Genomic DNA, 25,360 nt, shown 5'->3' with positions numbered 1-25,360 from the left:
AGGATTTTTGTACAAGACTTATCAAGTGTACAAAGATAGTGTATAAAGATTACATAAAGTTGAAAACATGTGTGTGATACGTTGATTGTAAAGTCATTGTGTTGTGTTAATCCCTTCGACACAGAGCTGTGTGGTGGTGGAATATTTCACTCCATGCATTAGGTAATCATCACCTCAAAGCTGTGAACACACATGGTGCTCTCCAGAGACACAGGGGGAATTCCTGACAACTGCTTACATTCATTAGACATCCAAACTAGGTGGGGAAATTAGACTTCTTAATATTAAGATAAATGTAGATTATTAAAGCCACAGGGACAAATCTTATTACAATATTACAGTTGCACTTGCCAGATGCTGAATGACTACAACATAAAAGGCAAATGATTACAGTTTGTTTGTATACAATGTAAACATTTTAAATCAAAGATTAATTATTTGGATTAGACACAAACAGATGGTTTGTTAAAGTGTTACAAGAAAATTTCCTGGTGTATCTACCGACATGATAGAAATATCTAATTTACCATTCTGTCACAATTTTAGTTTGGACCAATACTTTCAATAAGAATATTCTAGTTAGAACTGTAGTGATATTTTTGTGTGTCCATTCTTTCTCCATTGAACTTAATGAGATTTTTTTTTAATGTATAAGCTGTTTTCAAACGCAATGAAGTGAACGGTGACTGTCAGTGCCAAAAACGTAAAATGAAGACATAATACAGAATGTTTATTTTTATGTTTATCTTCACACACTATCATTCAATTCCATTCTCACTTCATCCATTCGGTCTGACTTTTAGACACTTTGCCTTCTTCATACTGCTTATAATTCATTCCTGTCACATATCATCAACATGTTTTGGCCAATAGATGGCAGAAGTGAGCTGCATCAACATTAATTGAGTATTTAATTTAGATAACATTTTAACTATTTTTATGATCATAATGTTTCAAATGCCAGTAATATCATTCATATAAAGTAAACTGTTCACACATTTTATTTCACAGTATCATCTGTGAAGCTAGGAAGAAAATCAGAGGATTTCATGACTGTTGTTGTGGTTCTCATCTAATGTCTAGCCACTAGATGAAACCCAACTGTTGCAACCACTTTCTGAAATCCAAAGCGCAGTAACATTGCCACAGTTCATTCTTAAACATTCTCATTGAACTCTGATTAAAACTAATTTTACAGTGACTGAAAAACTCTTTGTGCAGCAAACTGCCCGAGAGTAATTCATTTTCAAAATAAACAATATATGTTCAACATCTGCATCCATAGTAACACAAATCAATAATCATTCAATGCATTTAAACATTTTATTAATCACACATGTTCATTATACAGTATGCTTTCTGTCAAAAAACATGTTGGATCCCACGGTGAATTCATTTAACGAATTATAAAAATATGTATTTGTTTGCCTATTAATGACTTCAGATCAAACTGATTTTATTTCAATGCCATTGGCACATTGCATCTCTGCTCATTAAAGAGCTGATGGATTGAAAAGGCCAATGTGTGGCCTGCCTGCCTCATTAGCCTGCTGTTTATGTGGGTTGGCTTTCTTCTGCACAACACTATTAAATGGCTCTATTGTTTCCAGTTGCTAAAGCACCAAAATCTAATCCCTTCTCTTCTTACTCTAACCTTTTTTTGTTCCAGCCAGACAGGTCCCGAGCCACAATGAATGCAATCAAGATCAATGCAAATGTAATGTAAGCAGCCTGCATCCATCAATTAATGACAACCCGAAACAATGCCATATACCAATTTATAAACGCGTGCTACAAAATGCTTTGTTCAGATCGTCACTATAATTCACAATTAAACAATACAACACATTTAGAGTAAACGTTTACGGCGTTGACATGCGGATATTGAACGCGAGAAACGTACGATTTCTAGCATAAAGGATTTGTGAATTATATGTGCTTTTAAATCCCAAGTTACCGGCGCAAAGCGGAAACGCGCACGACGAGCCGCGAGTACGTGCACGTACAGCTGTACTAACGTGATGTCAGAACGCCGTCGAGCTAAAAAATGTTAGCCCGTGTTGTTAAGTCTGAAACCTACCGGGGGATTTGCTAGACGAAAATAATACCGTTTCATCGTCTAGAAACAGATGCACGACCCACGCGTTACCGTGGCGTGTTCTTTTACGTTTTAATATACGCTTTAAGCGAGCGTCTTGGGTTTATCCTGAGAGAAAGTTCGTTGGTTATTTTGTGGGAGTGATGTCGAATCCTGGCACTCGAAGGAACGGGTCAAGCATCAAAATCCGACTGACAGGTAAAATAGCCGCAAATACCCTCATGTATTAGTGTGTTTGAACCATCATGTGGTTTGTTGACATTTTAGGCATTGGGTTACTTGAATAGTGTGTATTTGAACATGGTGTATGTGTGGTTGTGGCTGCCGTGTACGTTATCTGGATAACGTTAGCTAGGAGAGTGTCCTGCTAGCTTCTGCTGCAGCCGGGCTCTTCATGCTAAGCCAGGAGAAACGCATGCTAACACGAAAACCAGGCTGAAATTCGACCGGCATCTTTATAAATAGTTCAGTAGTTTGCGTATATGCTGTTTTTTCACTTATTTGGAGCCCACCAACCGAAAGCAGCTCTCCGTGAATGGATTGTTGGGTTGGATTAGTCATAAATCAGCTGAGTATTAACCGGATGGAGCAGAGGCAGCTGTTTTTCCTCCCTTCCCCTCATCTGTATGTCTGTGTCCCCGTTATATATTAATAACTTGCCATGTTTGAGCGATTCCCTGCCAAACTATTCAGCGAGGGTTCGTGTTGAATCTGCCTCTTATAACCGTATTTGGTCAGAGTAATGAGGCACGTTAACAAAGGAACGGAGGGGTTGATCTTTATATGTTAATATTGTTTCACAATCCACTTGTGTTTTCCTGCTCTTTTGAAATCTCGCGTTAATTAGGCAAGAAATTAGTGATGCATGCTGATCTCGGACATATCGTGACTGAATTATGTTTATATTGACCAAGATCAATGTCATTTTCGGTCTACTGGAATAGTGGATGTGCTAAGGTTAAAGATAAATTCATTTGTAAACTACAAGGTGAACATGGTTTACATATTTTCTTTTAATGTGGCCAGATTGGTGTCATAGTTTAGTCCTCTTTACTGTAAACTGTTAGTGATGCGTGCAACTAGAACAAGGAAGTGAATTGCGTGTACAATTTGTAAATATCACGTGTGAGATGATGTGATGGTTTTTGTTGGGTGTAACTGGGCTTTTCATAGTACATAGTACATTGTGTGATTGGATTTTGTCATCCAGCATGCCAATGTGCTCTTAATACTTTGACAGAGGCCATGGTGACACCATGTAAAGACATTTTGTTCTGGCACCAACAAGAGAGCTCTGAATGGGATTTTGTCTCAGTTTCTATTTTGCACAGATGTGCTTGTGTCTGAACATCTCCTGTGGTCTGTTGCCACTTGAGAGTTTGTTTGTAGAGATGTCCAGTGCCGAGGTGGATGGCTCAGGCCCACAGGAAAACCCAGTGCCTCCAGCTGTGCTGTTTTCCCCCCTGGGCCCATGAAAGGAATTCTAATTGGACAAGGAATGTCTGTCTCGTAAAACAATGAGTGTTGAAACTTTTCAATGCCTAGTTTACGGTTTAGTCTCACTTGGCATTTTCAAGTCAAGAGGATTTAGCTTACAGAAGATCGCGAGATATTTATCTCAATGATAGAAATCAAAACAGTGTTCTCCTTACGCTTTTGTAAGAGAACACAGTTTCTGGGTGTTTGCAGAAGACTACGGCATATAATCTGGTATCCACTAGGGACGCCACGATTCTCAATATAATATTGAACCGTTTGGTATGACCTCCACGGTTCAATACATGCAAGTAAATTGCGGTTTTCCGGTTTTGAGTTTAAATTATTTCCGTGCGCTTAATTACTCTCTGAATTGGCAATGTCCGTATTTGTATGTCTGTGCGCTGAGATAGATAAACTCATCCTCACAGGTAAATGGCGAGTGGTGAGGCGAGGCTACCTTCAACACAAGAAGCAATGTGCTGTTGAGTATAACAAACGTGGACTAGCCATCGGAAGCACCAGAATTTAGCAGCTTCATTGCATCCCCATTGTACCAAAATGATATGTCCGAATTTCGCACATCAGGAATGTATGTTTTGCATTGCATTTGAAAGCAGCATGTTCGCGTTTACTGCACCATGCCAAAGTCCGTTTAACAAAAGTCATGCTAATCATCGGCCTTTCGGATAGCTATTTATGTCATAGCACGAGCGCCTCGGTCCAACTATTTAGCATTGCATTTCTTCCAATTTATTGTAATGGCAGTGGCACACCTTGTAATATATATTATCTTTGGCCTTGGCCATTGAGTGCTATTGTTTGCAGTGTTTAACGCACACTGCATATTTGTCTGTTTACTTCCATTACAGCAATTGCAAGTTTTCATTCAGTTATTTTAAATACTGATGCTCAAAACCTCTTCAAGAAGATTATTTTACTGGCGTGTTGATGAACAGTATTCAAAGAACTGCTGTGAGATGCAAGTGTAAATCTTAACATTCATTCAAAACACCAGGTATTTGTACAAGACTTTTGCTTAAACGTTTTTTTAAATAAAGCCATTTTTTCCTGAACCTCTTACTGTTCCTTCCACACATCCTGTTATGTCTGGTTGCTCATGCAAAATAATTTCCCCAAAGGGGATCCATAAAGGATCTGTCTATCTATCTAATCGCATAGAAGAATTAAAAAACACTTTATTGTTAGCTGTATTGTTGCATCCCTAATATCCACAAAGATGATACTAAAGCATATTAGCCTAAACCTTTTGGAGGATACATGCCTGGCATATAAATGTCATTGTCCTCAGGTTGCTGTTCAATCCCATTGTGACTATTGTCTTTAGTCAACTTTAATAACCTTTTTACGTAAAAATTCCTTGTGGAAAGTTTCAATGTTCAACTTCATATCATCTGACACGTGTTGACAATCAACACCTTTACTCTTGACATGGAGTAAAGGTGTTTGGTTGGGAAAACTGTAAAAGTGACCTTATCAGTGAGGTCATAGACCGTCTGTATGTTCCTGAGAAGGACAGTGCCATGCCAAGAAAATTCAAAATTCTATATTTATTTGTATGCCATCATTTAGACAAGCAGCTCAGACTGCACTTCAGCTTGCTCTGATGTTATTGTACTGATCAATGTTACAAAGTAATAAGGGAGAAATGCTCCGTTTCTTATTTTCTCATTTTTGTTTCCTCGTTAGTCAGAAAGCTATTTGCTGTAAAGCTCTGTGAAAGCACTTGCCTATGTTTTTAGTTGCGATTTGGCCTGAGGGACTGTGGATTAGTGTGTTTGTTCAGTTGTTTTTGTAGCGTTATTGAATGAGGCAAGTTGGATGTAAAGCTCAAGTTATGGTTGTGCATAGGACCTGGAACGCACCGGCTTTGTTTTAAACTTGTGCGTCGTTGTCTGTGTCGACAAGCAATGACCACTAGGCGTCAGTGTCCAGGTGCGTGTTGCTTGTTGCTTGTGTAACCAATACAAGAGCCGAAGAAGAAGCAGCTCGTTTTAGAAGCATTAGCAGTGATAGCGGCAAGTAAACAATCACTTATGTTGCAGCTTGAGATGTTAAATAAAGAAAGAACAAACAATTCACTTGGATAATTCATTCGGAAATTAAGTAAACATGACGCTGTCGCGGAGTTTTTTGACCTGATGTAGGGGTTCAAACAGACCAATCACAGCGCTTGCGGTCTGTGGAGGGTCGGCATTGAGTTGACACGTTATTACATTTTTGGAGAGGTGCACGTCTGGCTTCTTGGAGAGCTACGCATAGTTCCTACACACAATCATAATTTGAGTTTAACTTTATACTACGTTAGCCATGCTATACCCGCCTGATCCCTACGCTCTGCAAACGCACAATGTCTTGTAGTGCCATCCCAAAAAGGGAATCAATCACTCTCACGTACCTTCTCTGGATCTGTTTCACATTTGTGGAATGATCTGCTTGCTGCTACAAGATCAGCAGATTCTGTAGCCATCTTTAAGAATCGGCTAAAAACACATCTCTTCAATTAGATCTGACTTCAATCTCTGTTCTACTCTTTCTATCCTTAAAAAAACGTAGCTTTGTATACTGTGGTAGGCTATATGAGACCAGTTTTACTGCGCTTATGCTTTTTGTTGTCCTTATGTTGCTCCAATTGCTTCCATTGTTTACCTCATTTGTAAGTCACTTTGGAGAAAAAACGTCTGCTAAATGTAATGTTAGCCATTCTGGTTTCTTTCATTTCTGTTAATCTTACACCATCTTTATAATTAATTTACTGCTGCTGCACACACATACTCAAATGGGGTAATAAACAGCAAGGTCCTAAGCATTCCGGCTTTAAAACACGTGGCTTGACTGGTACTGTTAAACAGCTGTGTTTAACTTGTGGTGATGGTGGCGACTACCAAGATCTGTTAAACTTGAAAGTGATTCGAAAAAGCTGTTTCTTAATGTCCCGTAGACTAAATCAGTGGTTCCCAACCCTGTTCCAGGAGGACCCTTAGCAGTAAAAATGGATAACTTCCTAAACAAACCAAACTTATTGAACTAATTTTGGGAGACTACTTCACGATCTAAAAATCTTTGTGTAGGATAAGGGGAATAGAGTTGACAACCACTGCTGGAATAAGGGTTGACACCATTTGACTTTGTTTTTTGTGTGTAACAACATAATTTAATCTTAACAGGTGGTGCAAAAGATTGTATATTTGTGTAAATTAAGTTATGTATACTTGCACGGTACCTACAAAGCATAGGGTTTCTGAATAGAGGGATAGATATGTGACTGTGAGCGTGTGGGGTTGGGCACTGGGGAATCCTTGTTTCTTAGGGAGCGCCAGTGCTGATCTACTGTTATCCTCTCGGTGTCATGTGCAGCTTGCTGGCCTGTTTCCTCTCTCTCTATCTTCTCTGTTCTTTATCTTTTTCTCTTCCTGTCCTCCTGCACACTCACGCATGAGTATTTCAAGTTCATGGTTTAGGTATGTGGGGCTTGTGTTCTTTCAGACATTCCTGTGTGATTCCTGACGTGGAGTGCAGCTGGGGGCTTGCAGGGGACACCGTTTATTCTGACCGTATTCAGAACTGTATACTGACACTATTGATCAAAGCCAGGCCTTTACCGGTCCTATGTAAATAACGTATCTCTGTTGAACGGACCCGGTATGAAAACTACAGACAGTTGTTATACAGAGGAAATGTACTGGAGTTTGTCCATTTGTTTGCTTTAACTGAACTGCTGTTTTACGGATAGTTCGCATTTATTTCAGGCTGTGACGTTTGTCTGTACTGCTACTTATTATTTTATAAATGCAGGGCTCTAGACTCATTTTCCCACTGGTCGCACTGGTGCAACTCACTTTCTCAGTTGGTTGAACCAACTTACAATTTGGTCGCACCCGTTTTTATAGTAATCATAATGACCTTGACCATACCATAATGAATTTCTTTCAAGTTATATATTGGCTATGAAATGATCTGACACACATATAACCTGTCAAAATCTTTCTTTGTTGCCCTTTTTGCAAAAAGCTGTAATTTTGCCCCTGGCCTTCATTTTTAAATAACAGTCTTTTATTTTCACCACATTAAATTAAATTGAATTAGAGAAACTCAAAACTAAATTATTATATATTACACATTGTCATAAATAAGCATTAAAACACTAAATTTGACTAATCTTACAGTCTTGTCAAATGGTCTAAGCACGCTTGTGTTCAGAGGTGTCTTGAGTGACTGATTTGATGGATTCAGACAGCGAGTCTCGTGAGTTCAGTGTTTGACATATGAGTTGTTTCAACAAAATGAATCGGTTCAAATGAGTCATTAGGTCACGAATCGGACATTAGCGGACAGTGACGCGCTGTTTGTTTTTCACAGCAGTAGGACATCGCAAAACATAGAAGTTAACAAGGAAAACACTTCACTGGATAGGATTTTTATTTAATGTCCTCTGCATGTGCGGAACACTTGTCAAGGAAGAAAAGGCAACATGTTTTTGTGCACATTCACATCCAGATGTAATTAAGGTAAAAAATATTCTCTGAATGTGAAACGTGCATTCTGTCTTACGAACTTGGTTTTGATAAATGTGTGAGGGAAAGAGATAGTTCTGAAACCGCCGTGTTCGACTTCATTAAGTGCCGCGCAGAGCGATCGAAATGTGACATCAATGTTTCCGTCAGAGCGTTTTAAAAGCATATGGAGCCGTCTCTCCCGCAATGCTTTTATGCCTTTCGGTCTGCGCAACACCAAATGAAGTCAAACACACACTTTATTTTGGAGACCGAAGGAGCTCTCTGCTCGCTCTTTCCTGCACTTATCACAAGTGTGTCATTCACCACCTATACATCACATTAAATGTTAAAATAAATATTTGGCGGGGCAACTCGCACCAATGCGACCCTGTAAACTTTTACATCGCACACTTTTTTAAAAAACTATCGCATTTGCGACCATTTTACTCGCAGTCTTGAGCCCTGTAAATATTAAGTATTTTATTTTACTATGGACTGCAGTTTTATGTTTGCATATTGTTTGCATATTTCTAATGTATTTTATCTGTATTTTTTGCTGGTATTATACATCTAAATGCACTTTATCTTTAAAATTATGTATTCATGCAGGGACTGAAACCTATGTCATGTATGTTACCTTGCCACAGGCTTTTTCTTATCTGCCTCAAAGAATTGTTGCATTATTGTACTTGAAGGTCTTTTGCTGGACTTCAAGGTCATACAGGTTCAGGGTTTTTCCTGGGGCAAAATTGGTCTTCGGTGGTAGCTGAAGATGTACCCAACTCTTTAACTGCGAATCCAATACTGATATAAATCCAATATAAATGCAATATCATTATTTGATCATTTATCATTTTATTCAGTTGTTATTTTTTAGTAGTGATGCACCGATCTGATATTCTGGATCAGACTTTGGGCAGATACGGTTCTTTTTTGCATCATCGGTCAATCTCCATACAGCATGCATGTGTCCGGTAACAGTCAGGACGTTACTGACTTCATAATCACTAGATAATAGTTCAGTAAAATGGATTGGTTCAAAGGAGTCATTAGGATGCAAATCAGACATTATCAGACACTTTGTGTGTTAATCACAGCATAGGATATTGCAAAAGATGAAAGTTAACATGGAATTCAAACACATCCACATACAAAACACTATACACACACACAATATGCACATATACAGTACACGGCCAGGCAAACCGTGCAAAATAGTATGCTAACGGTTGCGATGAACCCAAAACTCCAATGGAGAAAAATAAATCCTCCGGAGAACCCAGGTCCAACCAGGCGATTCCAGTTCCCCTCTGGCAAAGGCTGCAGCCTCTGCACAAGCTCGACAGTGCTTCCACAACAAGGCTAGATAAAAATAAAGGTAAATTATAGATTTAAGATTATCATTAATAATCTAATAGCTGTTTAATTTTTGTAGTGACTTCCGATCATATGCATTCTGCGAAATACAGAATGAAATCGAACACAGAGAGAGTGCACAAGCTCTCCGTTCATTCTTTCCTGCAGTCTTCACAAGCGCAGCAGTCATCTACATTGCCCATAAATCACATTCCATGATCAAATAAACCTTTGGCGGGGCAAAAATTCATTTTGGCGGCCGCCAAAAACGTTTCAATGTAGGAAAAACCCGGAGTTTAACCTTGTATGTTTTGATTGACTCACTCTTTGTGAAATGTTGTTTGTCTGATGCTTACTAAACTGAATGTTCAGAAGAGTAACATAGGTGAGACTAATTAGTTGTGTGACCCTTTATGAAGGTTGCTAGTGTCAACTGTGACCGACCTCTGATGCAATCCTTATTTCTGAATTAAATGTTAACCAAAGCAGTCGCTGGTATTTTAGGGGTTTGGGACAGTGAGCTTTTTTGTGTCTCACATTTGCCTTTTGCTTTGCGTTGTGATTGTGTTCACACAAAAAGGGAGGCCTACACAATTTGCATAAGCCCAGAATGTTTCTCACAGCAGGTTGTTTGAAGCCTGACGTCAATTGTCTTGAAATTTATGGAAGGCAGTGAATTTGTTACAAAATCAGTGCTTTGATAGCCAAAGCTTTGGTTGTTTTTAGGAGATACATTTAGGGAACAAAGAGAGGGTGCTGTACAATTTGGCATAAAATCAGAATCTCGATTAATTGAGCATTTTCTCGATTATTTATAACGATTGTTTTTTTTTTATTGTTCTTAGGTTCTTTTTATTAGGGTTCACTGACGTATTTCACTGACATGGTTTGTACATTAAATATCTTTTTTCTAATTAAACATTTCTTATCTCATATTATTTTTAAATAATCAAAGGAAATACAAACTATTTATGCGACTACGTTGCGAACAATACACATATTTTTGTAATTTTTTGGAAACATTGCCTTTGCTGCAGCTGAAATCGTCTGTCTGCATGTCGTGCGAAATGCGGTGTACTTCAGGACCCTGGAGTCACGTCCTGCAGTCATAAGAGCTGTCACATGAAAGAAACGGACTGAGTTGAACTCTTGTTTTTATAGTTAAACACAGCTTAAAACTCACCAGTCTGTCTAAAGAAATAGGAAGTAAACGTGTTACAGTATATCTAAATTTCCCCAATATGCAAAATTTTGGACTGAAAGTCACTTAACGGGAGGAAGAATATTTCTCAACTGTACCGGTCTTGAATGCATATTACATAAACATGGATTATTTTATTTCAATATGAATCGGATCATCTAAAAGCAGACATTTTAAGCTTTCTTTAGACAAACATTTCATGTTTGTGTGATAAGTATTTGCAGAGTTTTGGATCAATTTAGTAAAGAGTTTCAGAAATATGGCAGCGGAGTGAAGACCGAGAAGGCTGATAACTCGTCCTGTTTGTTTTCTTTATTTTACAAAAGCGCAACATTTTGTTGTGATCTTGAGTGAATGCACGTAAAAGTAGACCACTTACAGTTTCTAATACTGTTTTTCATATATGTGTACGTCCAAAGATAATGCTGTATTTATAGAAAAAAGTGAGGCAGCGGCACCCGTCGACACGGATAGTAAAATCCTTTGGTCCTGAATGTCAATTTTGGTTACTTTCCGATTAATCGCCCATCCCCGATTAATCGCCCATTCCTCCAAAGAGAGGATTTGAAGCGTGCTGCTGATAGTCGAAAACCTTAGCATGTTAAGGCACAACGTGCCTTCAGGATGCTCAAATCAACTCAACAAAGCTGTTTCTTTATTACCTGAAGCATAGTCGAAGCATAGTCAATGCATAGTCAATAGTTGGGCGACATGTCAAACATCTTTGTTTTAGTGAAAATATCATACCTATATAACGTAACTACCGGTAAATAATTGCGGTAATGTTACAGATTAAGGCTATTTGACGGAATGGCTGTTTTTTTGTCACTTTTATTTACTTAATTTAAGTACACAGACCATTTCCCATACACTTTTTATTTATATATAGGACATCATGCTTGACGTGGTAGGCATTTACGTGTTAGAATGAGACTACATTGTGGTCAGCAGCAGACAGTGCTGTTTTGTGCTGCAAGTCTGTTGGGCCTCCAGACAGGATGAAGAGCTCATGTGGTGAGTTCAGCCTCCCTCAGCAGCCTGGCTGGCTCCCACGCGCCTCGTCTGGATTTAGGTTACTGCACGGCACCCAGGGGTCACGCAGTCACCTCCCCGGGTCACTGACGGACACAAATACTGTTGTAGGATGCATTCCTTCTGAGTTTGTAAACAAGAAAGGCTAAACGTTGGGATTATTTCATCCCAGCAGGCCTTGACTGTACTTTTCTGCATTATGTTTCTCACTCGCTGACGAGACACAGATGTAGGCCAGTGTGATATTAGGATTTTTCTTTTGTGAAAGCAATCCTCTCAGCTCTCGTCTCCAGCCAGTGCAGATGTGTTGTGATCAGCGGGTTATAAGAAGCATTACATGTATCTCTGCAGGCATGACAATTGACCAAAGGGCTTTCTTTAAACAGACCCACAGGTCGTTTTTGTAAGAGATGTGTGCTCTCTGGAACCAATTAGCTTTTATCAGGCCAGACAGCCTCAGTTTTTAAGCTTGTTTGAATGCACGGTAATGATTATTGCTGTATACCGAATACTGATGATTGGAGACCTTTGGCTGTGTCAGACAAGCTGTCAAAAGCACAGACAGGCAGACATCTGCCGGCGTCGTAACCATAAGGTTGCAATCTCTTCAGAATTGGCTCAGTCCTGTGATTAATGCACCACACAGGATGTCCTTCTCTAGTCATTGCCTAACTGAATGCATTGCAATGGCATGCGTCATTGTGCATCAACCTCTCTCCCCCAAGGTATGGCTCAGGTTTCCCTTTATTTCCACTCTCAGTGACTCATTGAAGGGGAAGTGTGTCTGCCTCTCCCTGTCCTTGTGGTTCTTCCTAGGGGAGCTTACCTCTGGAACCAGCATGAAAGTCAGAATGGCTGACCTACTGTATCTGTAAGGGAGGAATTGTCTTGTCTATTCATGCAGATGTGGATGTTTGGCATTCCTGTATACTCTCCCGGCTGACAACTCATTTGGGTGGATGGAGAAACGTTTAAAAAAAACATTTATCATTCCCATCGACCAAACAAAATGGCTTTCCGCAGTTCAATGTTCAGCGTAGTGCAAGGATTTGGCCATGGAAAGAGGGTGGAGGATAACTCCGGAAAAGCTCATGGATATTTAATTCGCACCGGGGGCCCTGCGTCTTGTGTTTCAGCACTGCGCATGGCGGGGCTTAACACAAGTGTGTGCTATCCAGCCCCTCTAGTATACTTCCAGCCCTTACGCTGCTGTAATTCAAACCTTAGCTATGAATGGAAGTAGTGCTGTGTGTCATCTCTGACCGGCAGGAAATGAGTTGGCCAGGCCCAGTCAAGCCTCTGTCTTGTTGTTTATCTCTAGATGGAGTAGTTTACCCACAAATCACGTCCGATAATTTTACAACAATAAAGTAAATATTGACCAGTCTCAGTTCATCAGTCAATAAAAATCCAAATTATTGTGACAAAAAATGACTATATTTTGAATTTAAGATCCAATAGGCATTTCTATGTGTCATTTATTTTATTCAGAAGCTATGCGACTTGACGCACAGCATGTGCCCCATGTTAAACGGTTTCCTGCTCCCCACTCTGCACCTGCATAAAATCCTCCATCTCCCTTAAAGCTCTCCTCATCAGACGTGCTGCTCATATTGATGAGGTACAGAGATAAATAACCCCCGGCTCATACCCTGGTGAGTTACACCATTGTGTGTGAACTTTACAGTGCCAGCAAGCTTTTACCCCATATATCAACAAAGTGCTTGCGTTGCAGACCAATGCGGAAGGCAACCAAAAATCTCTCTTAGGTTACACATGTTCTGTTTCGAGTGAAGTATATGAACCGTCTCTGCTTATGGACCAGCTCTCGGACGCTCCCAGGTGAAGCTGGGCTTTATATTAAAGTCAGGGAATGAGTGGGTGGGAAACCAAGAATAGAGCCTCTTCTGTCTCTTTTGCACCCACCCTCATCAGTCATCACACCAGCTGTCCTGACAAAAGGTACTGAAGTCACTGTGCACAGATCATCTTATGGATTTAGAGGGAAAGAGATCGTTACGCTTTGATGTCATTTTTGTACATCTGTAATTGACCAATAAAAAGTTCTCTAGATTGGCTTCACAAAGCGTTCTGACTCTCAACTGACACAACCGGTGTTTTTCAGTCCATGTCTGGCCGCTAATCCACTGTAATAAAATGGTTAAGACGGTGGATGATCTCCCATGTCTGATAACTCCATTCCAGACTCTGTTTGGCCTCCTCTCAAAGGGCTTAATGAAAGTGCACCGCCAGTGCTGTTTGTACAGCCCCAGGCAGCTCTGTGTACACCACTGCTCAAATAGCACCGGCCGATCTACTTTAACGTTTGCGACAGGGTAGTTTGTCGGTTTGTGCAGCTGGGCAGCAGTATCTCTGAAGTGTTGTTTGTTTGTTCACCCACTAAGATTTGACCGTAGTTAAATCAACAGGAAAAACACACTTCGGTGTGTGTGCTGCTCTTGAACATTATCTAGATCAGTGGTTCTCAAAAAATTTCGTTGTAAGGCTCCCAAATCAAAACGTAAAATCTTAAACTTCGATTTTCAACCAAAAACATATACAGTTATACAATGCTGGAAAATCAGTTGTTTGTCTTATTTTTCTGATATTTGATTGCATAAAATCGATTATACATTTCTACATTTCATATAGGGCCACAATTTCTGGCCCCCTGGATCCATTCTCTGTACAAGAGACAAATTTAAAAAAATGGTTAATGTTAACATTAGAATTAAAGTGTCCTCCTTAGAGATAAGTGCATAAGTAGAATGCAATAGGACATTAATGAAATCAAATACACAACTAATAAATGAATAATTTTCTCTCAAGTGACCAGGTAAGAGAACATGAGAGAGGGAAAAAAAGGGAAAACAGATCTATGTACATGCCACATATTCTCGAACAAGGCTTTCTGGCTCTTCTCTCTTATAGATAAAAAGTGTTTCAAAACACTCTCTTCCATCATCTGTTAAGGTCAACAAAAATGGGATCATTTTAACACCTCGCACACTCTGATTTCAATACACTGAAATACATCACGTCCTACGCTGTCTAGTGGCTCAAGTTAAATGTAAGGCACATCAGCTTGAAATCCAATTGCAAGCAACTTAAAAAAATGTGCTGGACTCTGGGAAAATGCTTTGGTGGTCACTGCCTATAAAATACAGCTTCATTCTCGTGTGCACGCCGGGAGGGTGAAGCTCAACTGAAATAGATTGAAAATGCAGTAATTAGGCAACGAATAAAGCAACTGGCATGATAACAGGTGTTTTGGCATGAATTAATTTACTTTACAATTACGTTAAAAAAGCACCCAATATTTACTCCATAACTTAATCGACTTGAGGTTAACGTTACTGAGGCGTGCAAAATTTCGACATCTTCCACAGACTGTAAGCTAAGTTTCACTGTGTTAGAAGTGGACTGTTTCAATATTCGCATGCGTCTTTTGCCAGTGTTTACATCGGTTTGCACTGCCAGCAGCATAATGCAAGTTTTCATTATGTTATTTAAATACATTCCCAAGCAAACCTCTTCAAAAACGGATCATCCGTCTCTTACTTATGTGCAATGCAAGCATAAAACATGATGTATTTATGTAGTTTTAACTGTTTCGCTGAAGGCTTTGAGGGTTCAGTCAGTGGAGGATTGACCGTGTGGTATGATCACCACCTCTGCTAACACGCACGCGCACTGAAAAAAGGATATAGAGAAAACAACCACAGCTCTTTACTAAAAGCTTAATTTTTGTGCCATTACTGCCTGTCAGTTGAGTTTGTGACAAAACATTTTGCAGTGTTTAAAAATTGTTTATTACCGCATAATAATTAAGATAGAAGTTTAATGTGTCTCATAAATTTAAAGCCTTAATTTTTTTACTTTTGTGTTGAGGTGAATAAACGTTTTTTTTCTATATATTTAATTGAGGATTTCTTTAAAAAAAGTCAAAAAATCTTGTCTCGTGATCAAAGTCTCGTGTTTCATCTCGTGAGATACGTGTCTTGTCAAACTGTATAAAAAGCACATTTTGACCATTCAGTTTATGCAATTATGAATAAAGTGGTAAAATAAATGGAAGAAATGCGAAAAGCCATGTTCGGTATTCAGCCTTTGGCCAAGTGTTTCAATATTTTTCGGCTTCGGCAAAGAACTTTCATTTCGGTGCATCCCTACTTTTAAGGGAAATATTTGTTTTAAAAAAAAACAGAGGTCACCTGCTGCTGAATCTTTGAATTTTTTGACATTGACTCTCTTTTTTATGTCCTTTTGCTTCCTTCTCATTGACGCATTACAGCCACCTTCTGCTACGAAGTGCCCAGTTGTGCATGCAAACTGCATTATTTCATGGGCATTTTTTATTTAATCACTTTTAATCAACGTGATAAAAATGTCTGCATTCAACATTCAAACAACGATTTAATCAAGTAGGCTTAAAATGTTTTCTCACACAAACATAAGTCAACATCCACCCGCTGATGATCAAAAAGCTCTCCTTATGGGAATAAATGACTTGAAATGAGAAGATGCTCACATCTCTAACTGTCTGTGAGGAAAGTTATGTCTGCGGGCAAAGTTTCAGCCCTCCGTCTTTTGTTTCCATGGCTACAGTTGTGGGGAGCTTCTGAAGGGAAGCTAGGGTGGCAGGGCTTTGAAATATCTGCTGCATGTATATTTGATTACTCTGTGACTGCTATAGCTAAAGCTGTGTGACTCCAGAGGGATCTGCCTTACCTTTGTCATACCTGCGGACTTTGATCTGATGCTCTTATGCATCAAGGCACCTTGGGTTAGTGGTTACCACGGTAACCGTTATTGGATAGGGATGGACCGCCCCCAAGGTCCAGCGGAGGTTGTGCTAGACTTTTTCATTATCCGTCATTTTGACAGAGAGGCTCGTAAAATATCTGTCACAATCTATTATTACCCATCACTATGATGCAAGGTGACGTTACGTGCAATTTAATTAGCATTAATGTTTGTGGCGTCATCACACGTATTTGAGTTTAATCTAAATGTACAGTTTTTTAATACAAATGAATAAAGCCATTGTTTTTTACATGTTTTATATAAAGTCGTTTACATATTTAATGTTTCTGTTGTCAGACACAAAATTATAATTATAGACAAATGTTTATGTTCATATGTCCAGTGATTAACAATGACGTGCTCGGGTAAGCACTCACCGGTAAGCTGGGGTTTGGTCATGAATGTGCTGCTTCTGCCGCTCACTGAACTGACAAGACGCCCAAAGTGACGTTTTTCTACTCACTGAAAGCTAATGTTTATCAAAAATGACGGTTGTCGCTATTGCTTTTCTGACAGAAAAAAGTCTGACTGTAACCTCCGCACCACTGGTTGTGCCTGTGTGTGTATGCATGCACGCGACCCGGGGGTGAGTGACAGGCGCACGTTTTCCAAAACGGACGAGGCGTTTATAAGTAATAAATGGGAAACACGCTTCCTTTTACAAAATTGTGTTCAGGGCAGAGGTGGTACCTGCGGGCGCTCACAAACACGTTCTTATGAATGGAAATGATTGGATGCTCAACTCGACAAAAATTACAAGTAACCCTTATTGTAATCCGTCAAAATGATGCAGGGCCTTCAGATTTTTCAGTCACTGGTAAAAAAATCCGTCAATGATGGAAGATTTTCGGTTAACGCAACCTCTGAGGTCCAGTGAAAGCTGAGATGAATCTCCGGGCTAATGATGCAGTGCTCTCCTGTGAGTGGGTGGCAACAGACATGTTCTGTTTAGGCTGAATTACCAGCGCTCTGACCTTTTTGAAGATCCTGCCCTCTCAGCTTACGATCAGGGCATTTAGTATATGCAGAATTAAGGCTGTCTGATGCATCAACGCAAGCCAATTAGTATTGCATGCGATTTCTTTTGAATAGAAGCATCACGCTGGCTGTCTTCCTCATTTCCAACCATTTCCTTACATTGTGCTTCTGTTATCTTGCTGCTTTGCTGAAATGTCAGGAGGAATTCAATGGGGTAAAAAACACCCTCTGGCCACACAGAGAAACACCAATAAGCTTGTCTTGCTGTTTTGGCCTTGCTGATTTTTATTCTGGCATCCAGATTTCAACAGTGGAATAAAGCACATGCTTGATATGCCTGAATCATAGGAAATTACTGTCGCCAACAACAGGATTTATTTTTCTTTACAAACAGTGTGTTGCACTTTTTTATGAGGTATAGGTTTCTGTTTTTTTAAAGACTAGTTTGATTAACATATGTTGTCTGGGTAAGGTCGCCTGTGTAATAATTACAGAAAAACAGCAGCTAGACCATTGCGTGTTCCTATGCACCATTGCACAGCCATTAGATAAAGATGTTTTCTTCACCATGTGAAGCGGTGAAATGGTAGCCAAATTGACATATGAGAATTATCATGGTTGTAATGTTTTTTAGTGTGTTCATAAATTGGAGGATTGCAGATGTGAGCACAATGTGCTGGATGGCATTTGTTTGTCCTGAAAAACTAGGAAAGATATGGCACTTTGGGTTGTCAACTTACATGCTCTCATTCTGAAATGTGTGGAATAAATCTTCCACCACTGTCAATGCTTATTGCTTTCTGTATATGATGCCCCCTTGTTCCCTGTTATATTGTGACTGTAGTGGAATAAAAACTTAAATAAGAAGTTGAATAGGTAAAAAGAATAAAACCATTATATGCCATTGTCTGCTAAATCAGTTAACATTTTCTAGATTTATCAAAGGTCCAATGTGTAATTTTTTGGTGGATCTGTTGACAGAAATGAAATATAATATTCATAACTCATTCATAATGTCTTTAGAGGTGTTAAGAGCTTACATATTTAAGTGAGCCGCTGGTTAGAGTTAGCAACCTCACCACTAAATTTCATACACTGGACCTTTAATGTCTAAAATGTTGCACCCCATACAGGTCATGGTCTTGTTTTTCTGTACGCTCTGAACTTTAGGTAAGCTGAATGTTGCTGACCACACACCTGCTCTATGGAGCGATTTTAGTCTCATTAATTATTCACGCGTAAAACAAGATGCACACATGCGTAAACATGTTTGCATGCATAAAACCTAATTTACGTGCACATAGTATATATTTACATTTACGAAAAGCAATTCACGTAAAACAAAACTATTTTCTCACAAAGTACGTTTCGCAAACATACAACTGCGCATACATACATGTACGCGTTTGTATTGTTATGCGAATGTCCTAATCGTCACACACGTGTGAATCGCCTTGGACGTGTGTGTGTGTTTTTTGAGACTCTCCTGGCAACGCAACCCCTACCACTTGGGTTGTCGTACTCTTTAGCCAATCAGATTCAAGCTTACCATTCAACCAATCACAACCCGCTGAGGGTACAGGACTCAAGGAAAAGGGCTCTGCGCAGCTTTGGTGCAGGCGGCACATATTTTGTTTTGTAGACTAACGTTACATAGTTGAACCGTTCACGGCGAGTCTGTTTTATGTTTTTAAATGTTGCTTACGTTACCATTACGATATGTGTTTATGTGGTTGCCAATCCAAAATAATAGAGTTGTTACATGAACATAGAGGATTTTGGTCACATGTGGAATAAAGTATTTTTATCGACTGCAAATCTTCAGTTTCCTCCCATTTTGCGATTCATTGCTGTATGGCATGTCTATTTACCTTACCTTGTTTCTATCTGAGGTCAGTAGTATTGTCAAAGACGGTTTGTGTCGTTTTTTTTATTAAAATCTGATAATACTAGTTAACTTAAAATGTAGTAATTTATTAGTGTGGGTCTATATAGGCTAATATATCTATCCATTTAATCTAAATTAGTAAAATAATAGTAAAAAAAAATGCTGCGCAAGCGTGGAAAAGATCGTAATGTGATTAACGTGCTGTGAGGGTGATGCGTAATTTCCGTTCTATTTGAGCCAAACTGCACTAAAGTTGCGCAGAGCCCTTTTCCTTGAGTCCTGCGCCCTCAGTGGGTTGTGATTGGTTGAATGGTAAGCTTGAATCTTATTGGCTAAAGAGTACTACAACCCAAGTGGTAGGGGTTGCGTTGCCAGGAGAGTCTCAAAAAACACACGTCCAAGGCGATTCACACGTGTGTGACGATTAGGACATTGGCATAACAATACAAACGTGTACATTTCAATCTTTAGAAAGATTTGTGCGCAGTTGTATGTTTGCAAAACATACTTTGTGAGAAAATAGTTTTGTTTAACGCACGTGAATTGCTTTTCGTAAATGTAAATATATACTATGTGCACGTAAATTAGGTTTTATGCATGCAAAACTGTTTACGCATGTGTGTATCTTGTTTTATGCGTGAATATTTAATGAGACTAAAATCGCTCCATACTGCTCCACCTCACGAAACACAGCGTGTCAAACATGAGCTGACACCAGCCTTCTTCACAAACGCTGCTTCTTCTAAGTGTGCCAAATCTCTGTGGTGACCTTTTTACATTAGTTGAGGGCAGACCAAAAATACTTTTAGGCAGACAGCTTAGGCTTTACATATGCAGGGAAAGATATTGATTTGGGGTGCTGACTAACAGTGCTGAGAGGAAGCTTGTCTGATTGATTCTATACAGGCTATGTGACCCCAGAATGCATCTGTCGGGGAGGGGGTGGGACAGGGACCCTGACCTTTTTTTGTTAGTTTGTGGAATGAAGCTCAACATCTCCTTAGACCTGTCTGTGTAGTGTTTACTCTCATTTATTGCAAGGCTCGTACACATTTGAACACATTTGGTTTCAAGAACCGTTTATTTGTTTCACGTGTTTATGAATTTGAAAGGAAGTGGTACTTCTGTTGACATGTACAATTGATGTTTTCATTTATTTCTTCTTTTCTTTCAGTATTATGTGCCAAGAACCTGGCAAAGAAAGACTTCTTTCGTAAGTATATATCATCTTCATTCTTACAACTCTCTCTTTCCTTTATTTATTCTCCTTGAACCAATAGTTCACCCAGAAATGTCGTTACAAACTACATGCTGTACTGTCAACACAAAACAGATTTTACACAGAATGTCCTGCTTTATTTCTTGCAATGTCAGTGCAATGAAAGTGTATAGGTGTGTTTTTTGGATAAATCTTAGTATGGATGATTTCAGCGGCAACAACCTAGACAAAGGTTATGTGGCCTAAACTTAACTTTTGCTGGAAGACCTCTGCAAAGAATCATTAACTGCAGAGTAGTTTTAATTGAATATAGTTAATAAACAATAAAATATTAATATAAATGAACTTAATACAAAGTGACAACCAGGTGGACATGTCCTATAGTCTATAGAGGTACATTTTCAGGTGATGCCTCCAGTCTGATTCACAAAGCTATCGTAGTAAGTAATAGTATTGCAACAAAAACGTAGACCTTTTATTTCTCAGAAACAGCAATGTAAGAAACTTTGTTGTTTCAAAGCGAAAGCATCAAAACTCATTCAGAGTCTCTCAGAGTTTCTCATAGTCGCCCAACTAGGGCTTGTAAACAATTATCGATAATCAACTTTAAAATTATCGCGATATCCGATAATATCAGGTGTGTTTGACTTAATGCAATCTGCGGATACGGACCGAGAGGGAATTCGTCCCAGACCGGCAAAGTTCCAAACAAACAAACACGCATGCGTGCACACACACACACACACAGGTGCACAAACCAGTGTAACAGTGACTTCTTTCATCAGGAAAAGTGAATAGATAAACCATAGCTTTTATGCAGTCAAAAAATGTAGCAGGCATAAAACAGCAGCTCATTCAACTAACCGAACAAAACAACGTTTCCAAAATTCTGTCACTCTTATTTACTGCCTGGGCATAGGAACGTTAACGTTCACTTTAAGCCGACATCGCATGAGAATGTTATAACGCTATTTTCTATAATTATCATTTATCGTCTGTATCTGTCTGTTGTAATCAACATCGGGATATTTGCTTGACATCTGCGATATATACGATAACATCGTCACGTCGCCCAGCCCTATCGCCCACTGGCTTCTTTCAACAGTAGGGGAATTCACATCCTCATTCAGGAGCTCTACATTAGATTCCACCCACCCAACAACATGAGCAGACATCACTGTTCTGAGATCAGAGTTCTGTGTCCCAGCTGCTTCTACTGACAGACTTGTTTGCCCCATAGGCCTCATCAGTGTGTGGCCCACATATTATTTAAATGACTCATGTTTGTCATTCATAGATCCCGTTTCTGTGCCATGGCTATAAAGCTTCTCATATAACAAAAGGCCAAATGAGAATGTGTAACAAAAAGGCTAAAAAAACTGCCTCTTAATTATACAGTAAATTATTAGTAAATATTTGCCTTAACAGATTCACCATGTGTCTCTCTTTTTTCCTGCTGAAATGATTTACATTTAAATGGGTCTTCCACTAAATGAACAATGCACAAGGCTTGAGGCTGTCCTTTAAGTAACCCCTGAGCAAAATGCGTTGTCAAGTAGTTTACGTTTAGACATGATGCAATACAGATATTTTCAATCTGTCTATATTATTTGAGCCGTCATAGATTTTGCTGGGAAGGCTGAGTTTTGACCTGTATTGTTTATTTGTTTTTCTGCTGCAGGGTTGCCTGATCCATTCGCTAAAGTGGTGGTGGATGGCTCGGGTCAATGCCACTCTACAGACACGGTCAAAAGCACGTTGGACCCCAAGTGGAATCAGCATTATGACCTGTAAGCATATTCCTCTTTAAAGAAGCAATTCCTTACTTTTAGTTTGTTAAAAAGTGAACAAAAATGATTTGTCGAGCAATTACATAAAAGGTCGATGTTTAAAATGGTCTCCTTACCGCGATTCAAACAGTAAGCTCACCGTAATGATAATTTGACTTCAAAGCACATAAACATGAGCGCGTAAAGTGACCTGCAGTTTTGTGTTTCAACAGAGATGGCGCCATAGATGCGAAAGTATTTGATTGCAGGGCTGAAATTACAACTAGACAACTTATTTTGTTTGTATTGTCAACTTCTACAGTTCAGTCCACACTTAATGTATTGTTTCCATGTGTTCCTGAACATACAGATCTAAAATGCATGTGCACTTTGAGGTGTCAGGTATTTACGTAAATGTTCTGTATTGCTAAATCTCTTTAGTAAGAGGCGGAAACTGCCAGTGTATATAATGATGACGGACAATGAAAATACAAATCTCAGTGAACTTGAGCGCAGGGGTCAATCCGCGTTCATGTCAAAAGAGATTTTGTGTACTGTCAGTATCATTCTGACTCAAGAGTTACAGCGCAAGTCTGTGGCAATCTCGTTTAAAGAGCTCGCCAATGATAAGAGCAATAACAGTTTATCTTACAAGTATTTGCATTACACAACCTATTCAAAATGCTGATGAAGGGGTCTGACAATGTATAGAGCATTTCCTGAAACTCACGGAACCATGACGCAAGCTCAGCTGTTAAAAATCTGAAAAGTTACACCATTAGTTTTCAGCGGTATTCACATTGTTGTGCGGTTTCGGTCATTTGGTTAATTTTTTATTCAACATTAGCTAGTGGGTTAAAACCGTGTTTGAACGGGGCGTAAAATGTTAAAGTCCTCGTGAACCGGAAATTGCGATTCTGTATTCTGACACATTTCCAAGTGAAAAGGAATTTCTATGGAGAGAATTACTTTCCGAGGCTCAATCTAGCCCATGTAAATATTCATCTGGAGCTCTTAAAGCCTCTCCCCAAACTATTTCATACCATTAACATTAAAATGGCTGTTGCATTGATATTGAAATGAAGCAGGCAACAGACTGACAGTTGAAGGGGAGGAGTTAACAGATGCTCCGGCCAAGCCGTCTAATTTCATAATTTGAGATGGATAGTCATTTCATGGCGGAAGTGCATTTTCTGATTTTAACTGAAGATTTTGAGGTTACATGAATTTTAAGAAGAAAATTACCCACATTGATGAGCTATTTATAGGGTTGTGACAAGATCTCGTGCCACGACTGTAGCCTCACGCAATTGGCATGATTGAGTGCTGGGCTTAAATTGCGACCATTTTAGACGCATGTGCTCCCTAAATTGAACCTGTGCGCTCTCAAAATATATTTGGGAGGATTTGTGAGAGTGCACATTTTCTTGTGGTGCAATTCCCACCGTTTTTCTATGTAAACACGCGCTAGACGGATGGGTTTCAACGTTCGCGTGCGTCTGCAGTGCCTCTCACATGAGCACTAGTGTTCACGCGGCCAGCAGTGCTTTCGGAGCACACACCGGAACAGCAGCTAGGATGCCTGTACGACAAGTACAGTATAGCAATTGCAAGTTCACATTACGTTATTTTAAATGCATTCGCAGGCAAACCTCTTCGCAAACAGATCATCCATCTCTTAAATATGTGCATTGTAAGCATAAAACATGATGCGTTCATGTAGTTTAAACTGTTTCTCTGAAGGCTTTGATGGTTGGAGGAAGGAGAGTTGACGGTGTGATATGATCGCAAACACGAGCACTATCCAAAAGCATATAGAGGAAACAACCACAGCTCTTTATTGAAACTTAGACACAGTTAAAAAAACAAAGCATACATTTTGTTCAATTACTGCCAGTACAACATTTTGCTGTGTTTACATATTGTTTATTACTGCATAATGTAATTATGAAACACATTAAACTTCTATTTTAATTAAAGTACAAAATGATTTTATAATGGCATAATTGTTTTGCCTTTTGTGTTAAGGTGAATAAGAGACTACTTTTCCCTATATATTTCATCATTGTGGATTTCTTTAAAAAAAAGTCAAAAAATCTTGTTCTAATGAACCCAGTCATATGTCTAGTCTTGTGAGATAAGTGTTTTGTCACACTCTTAACTATTTACTTTAAGCGCTGCAATTTATCATGAAAAACTCATTTCACGGTGACTTTAAAGAGTTTTTTCTGAACCTTGAGAAATGGCTGATGACTTGTTTGGATTTCCAGGTATATTGGGAAGTCAGATTCCATCACCATCAGCGTGTGGAACCATAAGAAGATCCATAAGAAGCAAGGGGCGGGTTTCCTAGGCTGCGTGCGACTCCTCTCCAATGCCATCAGCAGACTCAAAGACACGGGCTGTGAGTGCGAGATTTTTATAGCTGTCTCTAATCTCTTCATTGTTCATTTCACAGTCAACGGGTCTTCATTAAATGCTTGATGGACTGTTTCTTTGTACTCTATGAAGGATTGATCATCTCATAGATCACACTAATAGTGTCCGTCTCTCTCTTTCAGACCAGCGTTTAGACTTGTGCAAGTTAAACCCGTCTGACAGTGATGCTGTACGTGGACAGATCGTTGGTATGTTCTGAGTATAAATACACATTTGGAAAATAAGTACATTCTGTGTATGTTTTTGCTATGTGAATATTGTTTAAACCACATATGGATGCATTATGAACATTCTTCTTTTCCATACAGTGAGTCTGCAGACCAGAGACAGAATTGGCAGTGGAGGGCCTGTGGTTGACTGTAGAGGGCTGGTTGAGAATGAAGGGTGAGTCAACATCTGTTCTGAGACTTTCGTTTATTTAACACTGGCACTGACAGCCTACCTGCCCTATATGTGCAAATAGAAATGAGTTTCGAGTCTTGATGATCAATCAGAAACAAAGGCTCTAACAAAGGTAGATTAAGTCTGTGTAACTTCTTGAAAAGGAAATATTTCCGCATGGGAAAATAAAGACTAGGAGC

General features: G+C 39.2%; 1 protein-coding gene across 4 annotated transcripts in view; it reads left to right on the top strand.

The window, feature by feature from the left end:
- Positions 1–1,958: 1,958 nt before the first annotated feature.
- Positions 1,959–25,360, top strand: part of smurf1 (SMAD specific E3 ubiquitin protein ligase 1) — a 33,070-nt gene continuing 9,668 nt past the window's right edge. For 2 of the 4 annotated variants that reach the window (XM_079457351.1, XM_079457348.1), the window contains exons 1-6: positions 1,973–2,296; positions 20,527–20,565; positions 22,253–22,361; positions 24,611–24,744; positions 24,902–24,967; positions 25,088–25,163. In XM_079457351.1, coding sequence (XP_079313477.1) covers positions 2,242–2,296; positions 20,527–20,565; positions 22,253–22,361; positions 24,611–24,744; positions 24,902–24,967; positions 25,088–25,163 — 479 coding nt within the window. In that variant the 5' untranslated portion in view covers positions 1,973–2,241. Of the gene's footprint in view, positions 2,297–20,526; positions 20,566–22,252; positions 22,362–24,610; positions 24,745–24,901; positions 24,968–25,087; positions 25,164–25,360 lie in introns of all 4 variants that reach the window. The other 2 variants (XM_079457349.1, XM_079457350.1) reach the window with 2 other exon arrangements.

This window comes from Barbatula barbatula (genome assembly GCF_947034865.1).
Source record: "Barbatula barbatula genome assembly, chromosome: 5".
NCBI classification, from domain to species: domain Eukaryota; kingdom Metazoa; phylum Chordata; class Actinopteri; order Cypriniformes; family Nemacheilidae; genus Barbatula; species Barbatula barbatula.
The sequence above is the reverse complement of the archived record's forward strand: the minus strand, read 5'-3'. Positions and strand labels throughout refer to the sequence as shown.